Source organism: Mus pahari, chromosome 1 (assembly GCF_900095145.1).
Source record: "Mus pahari chromosome 1, PAHARI_EIJ_v1.1, whole genome shotgun sequence".
NCBI lineage: Eukaryota > Metazoa > Chordata > Mammalia > Rodentia > Muridae > Mus > Mus pahari.
In genome coordinates this window covers 45,265,262-45,273,401 of record NC_034590.1, presented here as the reverse complement: position 1 = coordinate 45,273,401, position 8,140 = coordinate 45,265,262, and the positions used below count along the sequence as shown (strand labels likewise).

The window sequence follows — 8,140 nt, the reverse complement described above, 5'->3', positions numbered from 1 at the left end:
TCAGAAATCCACCTGCCTCTGCCTCCCATGTGCTGGGATTAAAGGCATGTGCCACCACTGTCCGGCTAGTCAACTAGTTTGTACACTGAAAATATTGAAGACTTAAAAGCAGCTGTGGAGTTCATTACTAAAGCCACAAACATGCCCATATCTTCTCTGGTTACATCTGTTTTCCTCAGGTGCATAGGTGTCTAACTTTATTTTCCTGGGTTTGATTTTTGTAGTATTTAACCTTTTTACTTTTTATTTTATAAGCATGGCCCTTTCCACAGAATGAGCCACTCTTAACACATTTGTAGACTAGCATTTACACACATAAATATTTGCTGATGGAAATGTGGGTGTTTTGTGATAATTGTATGCAGTGTTACATTTCTAGTTGTCACTTGTACACAAGCAGAGACACAACTTTCCAAGAAGGTATAGACAAGATATTATAGCTTTATTGGTTATACTAAACAATGGGAAAAGAACCACTTTATTTAGAAGTAAAGATAAAACTGAAATGAATCACAGATATTTATAGATTATTAGTTAAGAGAACAGTTTGAATATAACCAGAGTGGACATTGAAACACAGTGTACTATGTGGCAATTCATAGGGACTTGTTGTTCTTATACTGCATTGCCACATTAAGTTACAACTGCTGTGAGTCCTGCTTTTCAGCACAAGACTAAGCCTTTGTAGTTTTACTGTTTTCTGCAGTACACTGAAACTGTCTCTTGTAGCTTCTTCTGGGTCATTAAACTGGTAGTTTAGCATTTGTCAGTTACACTGGAATATTTCTTTGCTCAGAATATGTTGATTATACTGTGTTGCTCTGATAATTTTAGTTATGATTGTCCTGTGATTTCACACACAAACTCTTGTTTGTCTGGAGTTCAGCTGGAAAATGAAGTCATTTCAGTCACTAATTACTAATGCTAGGCACAAAGACTATTGAGAAGATGGCCTTAGGTTTCAAGCCTGTTTGGAGGTTGGCAAGTAACCTCATTATTTTTTTTAGGATGGGAGACAAGGTAATGTGTCAAATAAATAGCTGGGCTTTACAAAAACTTAAGATTTATTGTTCTTTAATTGGTGTTGGGATCAAACCTCAGATTTGTACACAAATAGGCAGCACTGTACCACTGACCCACACTCCTAACTCAACTGCTGGGCTTGGCTTCATTTTCCTAGGGGCAGGAATCGCTGTGAAAATGAGAGGTAGCACAAGTTGAGAGGGCAAGCTGATCCCCAGGTGGGGCTGCCAGTTTTCACTTCTCATGACAGTAATTGCAGTGGTAGGTCAGCATTTGGAAGTGTCTGAAGCTGTGCTCAGCACAGGAGAGAGCAAAGCATGCATTCCTACATGTAGAAGACGATATTCAAGCTCTTGAAGTTACTTAGCTTGCTGCATAAGCATTGTACAGTGGGTGGAGGTGAATGGTACTGCAATTTATACCTTGCCTCTACAAGTGTTACACAGAGCAAATGGGGATGAGGGAAGGAATGGTGAAGAGAGAGCAGTGGCTTGGAGAGAGGAGAGGGCCTAGCAGCTAAGAGGGCTTACTGACTGGTCTTTGTAGACAACCTGGGCTCCAGTTCCCACAACCACATGATGGCTTACAACTGTCTAAGTCCAGTTCTAGGCCATTTGATACCCTCTTCTGGCCAGTGTACATAGACGTAAATGGAAGCAAAACACTCCTCCACAAGACTTGTCAGAGCCTTTGTTTTCTAGCTCACACGGAAATGGGCACAAAGACTAGGCCAGGGTGTCTTATCAGAGCTGTAAGCGCTGGCCTTTGTTAAGTACACAGTTCCCTAGCTTCCAGATTGTTCCCTTCACTCCATCTTAGGGAGGGTGCCTGGTCTGAATCTCTAACTTACATAGTTCTATATCTCTGTACAAATTGTGGGGTAGAACTAACAGTCCTCTAGTGTTCTGAGTTTCATGGTATTGTTGGTTGGGAGAGCTTTCTCGTAGACATCCAGTTCTGAGACGTCTGAGATGTCAGACTCTCAAAGGATTTATGTAGAAATACTGCTGCTTTCATAGCTTCCAAGTAATGCCCATGATTCTTTAGGTGGTTGGACCTAGTTTAAAGGGGGCTAGAGAGATAGATAAGAGCCTTAGCTGCTCTTTCAGAGGACCCAAGCTTGATTCTTTTTTTTTTTTTTAATTTATTTATTAATTATATGTAAGTACACTATAGCTGTCTACAGACATTCCAGAAGAGGGCATCAGATCTTGTTACAGATGGTTATGAGCCACCATGTGGTTGCTGGGATTTGAACTCTGGACCTTTGGAAGAGCAGCCGGGTGCTCTTACCCACTGAGCCATCTCACCAGCCCCCCCCCCCCAAGCTTGATTCTTAATAGTCTCGTGGCTCCTCACAACAGTCTGTAACTCCAGTGCTAGAGGATCCAACTGGCACTGGATATAGTGCACAGACATGCATGCAGACAGAATGGTGATACACAAATGAAAAGAAAAGAAAAGAAAAGGTGAGACTAGAAAGCGAGAGATGTGATAAAGTACAGATACCCAAGCAAAAGGGAAAGGCAACTTCCTTAAATCTGTCACCAGAGGTTTGTTCTGGAGAAAAACAAAGTATTTAGCATTTTATCGGACATTAAGAGGTGATCAGGCACTTTGTGTTTCTATTGTCTTTCTTCCTTAGAGAATAATTTTTCCATTTTCATCTTGATGTAAAGTCCTTTGTAGTGTAACGTGCTTTTTGTAGATTTGGATCAATGAAAGTTTCCAGTAATTTATTTTTTTTCTTTCCCTCTCTCTTGTTTTGTCAGGGACTCATGTATTTCAGGCTGGCTTCCAACTTGTTATGTAGGAAAGGCTGACTCTGAACTTTTAATCCTTCCGAGTATGTACCACTGCACATGGATGCATGCATACATACTAGCCCCCCCCCCCCCCCCCGCTGTCTTTGAATGCACAGTATCCACCCAGATACCCCGACAGCCCAGTTTCCATAGCTGGTTGATAAGTGACCTCAGTTCCAGTTTGGCAGACAGAGTGGTGGTACCAGGGCATTTCCCTCTCAAGCGTCATCTACTGTGCCTACCTCTCAATCTACGAAACCTACGTTTTGTGGCTCACAAGAGTGTCATTTTTTTAAAAAAAAAGATTTATTTATTTTACTTATGAATACACTATAGCTGTCTTCAGACACACCAGAAGAGGGTATCACATCCCACTACAGATCGTTATCAGCCACCATGCTGGGAATTGAACTCAGGACCTCTGGAAGAGCAGTCAGTGCTCTTAACTGCTGAGCCATCTCTCCAGCTCTATTTTTGTCATTTTTGAAATTATTACCTTTATTTAGAAGGGGGCATTTGGTACTTAAGCAGGTATGACTTAGACACTTTGTAGTGTTCCAATGAGGTCAGAGAGTTCCTTAAATACTCGGAGCTATACAGTTTTACCTCATGTGAATGAAGGTACCTATGTTCTCTTGATTATGTGAAAATATGTAAAACACTTGGTATATGTATGATACCAAAAAATACAAAAGTAAAGGCTTAAAATAATAGGAAAGTAAAGCATTATTTGCAGCACAAGAATAAAAGTGAATTTGAAGATGTGAATGCTAACTTGCTGAAATTATGGTGTGAAGACATATCACCAGAGGATTTAAAAGAACAATTTTTGTGGCAGTTTTCGGTGTTTCTAAGTCTTTCTCTGCCTTTCTCTCTGTTCAGTCATTCGGCCTCTGAAGAAGCTTCGGGTTCGGACTCTGGCAGTCAGTCTGAAAGTGAGCAGGGCAGCGATCCCGGAAGCGGACATGGCAGCGAGTCCAATAGCAGTTCGGAATCTTCTGAGAGCCAATCAGAGTCCGAGAGTGAATCGGCAGGTTCCAAGTCCCAGCCAGTCCTTCCAGAAGCCAAAGAGAAGCCTGCCTCTAAGAAGGAACGGATAGCTGATGTTAAGAAGGTAGATCTTGAGCTGGATATTGCAAATTTGCTACTATTTAGGACCTGCTAGCAGAATATTTCCCAAGAAGGTTGATTACTAGGCCTTTTTGTCTGTTTCTGGAGATCGGTACTCATGGACCTTGCGCTGGCCTGGAACTTGCTTGCAGTATAGCAAAGACTGGCTTTCCACTCTTGGCCCTCCTGCACCAGTCTCTGAGGTGCTGAGAGGATAGGCGCGCACCATCATGAGCTGGCCAGTTCTCCCCTCCCTACCATGCCCTTTGTGTTCAGACAGGACCGTACTGTATAGCCTCATGTGGCCTGGGTCGTCTCTGTCCTCGCGCTGGGATTATAGGCCTGGGCCATCACACTGCTGTAGCGTTTTCCATGTCTGAGTAATAGAAAATAAACCACGCAACTGCCTGAACAAAGGCAAGTGTAGTTATCTCTCGCTCATTAGAAAAGAATCTTGTAGCAAAGAATTCAAAAGGCAAAAATTAAGGTGCGGAACATTTTCACATTGATTCCAAACCTTGAGATACATTTCTTTTTTTTGGTGGAAAAGAATTATGCGATTGTGTGACTTCATCAGAAGGTGGGAGGGAGGCAGACATAGGATATCACGTGGCCCGCGTGCCCAGGATGACTCTGAACCCCTTCTCCTTCCCGTGCCTCCTGTTATCTTTTTCTGTGGTGTTGGGTTTGAGCATTGTTGATATGTGCGTCATCAGTTTAGGTACTCCCTAGCCTACCACATAGGAACTTGTAAGATTTTTTTGTTTGTTTGTTTGGTAGGTTGGTTTTTATTGTTTAGTATTCTCTCCTTTGCTTAGTGATATTGTGGGGGTCTTGTTTATTTTTTGGTTAATTTTTTTATGAATTTTTTCTTTTTTACCCTATTTTCTACTTGTTTTTTCCCTAGTTAGGATTTCAGTCTCTAGCTCTGGCTGTCCTGGAACTCACTGTGTAGACTAGGTTGTCTGACTTTGAAAGCACAGTGATCTGCCTGTCACTGCCTCCTAAGCACTGGCACTAAAGGCATGCTACACTGTGCTTGGGGAGGCATGGGCAGTGTAGTCATCATATTCAGACTTGGAAGAGAAACAGTGGCACCTGTTTCCAGTGCTCTTCTAGACTTGAAAATGCCTCCAGTCCCTGCCCTGCCCAGTCTACCTGGATACTTTGTGATTGATTTCCTATTACAGTTTCAGAGAGAAATAGCCACATGGCTTAGAATGTTTACTGTCTGGTTCCCTAAAGAAACACCCTTCCCTGTAAACATTTACTGGCTTCGTGGCTTCTTGTCCTTTGCATATACATTGCTTCGAATTTCTGAATGTTTTCATGACATTGGCTGCAGTTTCTGTTTTTAATAAAGAGCCATAATCCTGCTGTTGGTTTTCCCACGTTTAAACATAATTAAACATCTTCACACCAGCGTGCCATAGTCCATTCAGATTCCTTTTGCTTTTCTGTGACTTTATTTAAAAAGCACAGAGCATGTGTAAGGATAGTAATCTCTGGGGAAGAGAGTAGAAAAGCTAAACTCCTCAGCCAGACCCTCCTTTAGGGTTACATTTTCAAATCCCTGGTGAGAGGCATAGTGCTAACTGCTGCTAGTGGGCTAGGACAGGTATGCCAGGGTGAACGCAGAGGAGGCCCTATTCTGCAGAGTCTGGCTGGCAACTCTGCCTTGTGGCATGGATTTGGTGAGGCCCCTCTGATTGGCTTTTTTGTTTTTGTTTGTTGTTTCTAAGTTGAAACTGTAAGCATCAGGAAATTTAGAATACCTCCATACTTTATATTTACTGGAAGAAATCAGGGTCACATTTTAGTTTAGCAGTGTTTGGGATAGATTTAATAGCGGCCAAGGCATAGTTAAACGTTTTTCATTAGTATAATACTTATTCTCTTGAAAGGATACTACTTTCTCTCAAATGTAGCAAAACAACCCTTTGGATATTTACATGACTTTGTTTGATTGAAATAAATGTTCTGATAATGAAAATAGTGAGTGGAGTTAGGGAAAGGACTCACGTGCAATCTATTCATTTTGCAGATGTGGGAAGAATATCCCGATGTTTATGGGGTTAGGAGGTCAAATCGAAGCAGACAAGAACCATCACGATTTAATGTTAAGGAGGAGGTAAGAAGAGAAGTATTCAAGGATTTGCACTTCAGTTCCCTTTTTTCACCCCATCTGTGACTGGTGTGTTTTACTATTAAAGAGTCAGCTTCAGGGGTAGCAGTTGCCTCTCCTCGGGCCTTTCTGTGAGTTGTTAACTAGGGCAAGAAGTTAAGTAAAAACTACTTACCAAATAAGTCATGTTTAAATCCAGTAGTTATAGTGTTGGATGCTTTGAATTCAAATTTGAATTTGAGTGTAGTTGATTGTGGTAAGTTTACGTTAGACATCTCCTATTCTGTCTTAAGGATTTGCTGAACAAATGGAACATGGAAGTGGTTTTGGATTCACTCAAGAGAAAGGAAAGAGGGCTGTTCAGTGTATTTTGTTTTTCTTAATTCATGTAAGTTGTAGTGTGAGATAGAAAATTAGTTTCTAATATATTCATATTCTGGTCTAATTATTTGAGATGGAATCCTTTTTTTTTTTTTTTTTTTTTTTTTTTTTTTTTTTTTTTTTTTTTTTTTTTTTTTTTTTTTTTTTTTTTTTTTTTTTTTTTTTTTTTTTTTTTAGTGATGGGGCAGAACCTTGATTGTTGAGCATGCGCTGCAAGCATCTCTTTCCTCCATCCCCAGTGTCCAGATTTGTGACTTTACAGTCAGTGTTGCGTACTGGGGTCTTACATCACAGAGTTGCACTTGTTTCATGCTTCCCAGATTGTATCACTGTTTTGTGAAATCTTTCCATATTAGATTTGTAGAGTAAATTCTGAAGGGCTATTCTTACTCCTGTCTCAGTGAAATGTACCCTTTCTGCCTTAGGAGGGTTTTGCTATTCTTAGCTATGTAACATTCTTCTGATGGAAGCTATGTATTGATAGCCAAATGCTGGGGAGTTGGGTACAGGTTTTAGTAAGTGTCCTCTGAAAGTCAGGTTCATGCCAACACCTTCATGTTTATGTATTTGAGTTCTGAGTGACTTTGAGCTGGTGTGCCTATGCTTCCCCTTCCCATAGTTTCCAGACCACTGAACCATGTTCCTTGTATCCAGTTACATGTGTGTACTCCTCCTATCTTATACATCAGTACATCCTTAGCAGGACCCGAGACTAACAGCAGTAGGGACAGTGCCATTTTGGTTCATTTGGGGGAAGACGCTGTCACATTGTCTGTGACTATAATCCTTCCTTGGCCTAGTGCTGTTAGTTCTTCATTCATGATTGCTGATGCTCATTAATTGAGTCTAGGGTGACTAAATCAGTAGGCAGTGCCTTTATGGCACATTCATTAAATTTGGTATTTTTTTAATAGGTTGTTAGATGGTTTGAATAGTTACTGCTAGCACATGTGGCTTTTAAAATTTATATCTAGAATTATGTAAAATTTAAAACTTCTTAGCCCTAGTAGGCACATGTCAAGTGCTGAGTTCCTATGTGGTGGCTGGCTCATTGTGTTGGAGGCACATGGTGGGTTCACAGCATTTACAGGTAGTTAGTTGTATTTGTATTTGATGTTGTTGCTCTACATGATTCTAAAATGTAAACATGAGAAAGAGACACTGTTTTTCAAAGCAAAAGAAGAGTGGGCTGCACCTAGCAAGTACTTAGGCTTCATTTCATCTAAAGTCTTCCTATGAGTTAAAGTCTAATCATTTCTTCCCACACTGAAGGCAAGTAGCGGGTCTGAGAGTGGGAGTCCGAAAAGAAGAGGCCAGAGGCAGCTGAAAAAACAGTAAGTCTTTCATGGGGAAATGACCTAATCTGATAGTTTTAAACACGTCTGTGTTTATGGGACAATCTTTGTATTCTGTCTGTCCCAGGTCTCAAGATTCTGTTTAAGTTTGTTAGAGTTCCAACTTGCACTTCTTAAGTGCTGGTAGACCAATTAGCTCAGTTAATTTTTTTCTTGAAAGTAAACAAATACCAAAGTAGACATTGCATTCTTGCTATGTAAAGAAGATTTAAATTGGCCAATCTCATGTTGATATGATAAGATTCATATTGTTTGGGCACCCATTTTATTATGAAATATATAATGTTTTTGTATAATTCTAAGATTATAGTTTGTAGACGAGAAGAAGCTTTTTTTTTTTT

At 40.5% G+C, this 8,140-nt stretch overlaps 1 protein-coding gene across 6 annotated transcripts in view; it reads left to right on the top strand.

The window, feature by feature from the left end:
- Chd2 (chromodomain helicase DNA binding protein 2) overlaps positions 1 to 8,140 on the top strand; it is a 113,693-nt gene that overhangs the window by 19,863 nt on the left and 85,690 nt on the right. For all 6 annotated transcript variants that reach the window (XM_021189745.2, XM_029538535.1, XM_029538528.1 and 3 more), the window contains 3 exons: positions 3,711 to 3,942; positions 5,983 to 6,069; positions 7,717 to 7,778. In XM_021189745.2, coding sequence (XP_021045404.1) covers positions 3,711 to 3,942; positions 5,983 to 6,069; positions 7,717 to 7,778 — 381 coding nt within the window. The remainder of the gene's footprint in view (positions 1 to 3,710; positions 3,943 to 5,982; positions 6,070 to 7,716; positions 7,779 to 8,140) is intronic.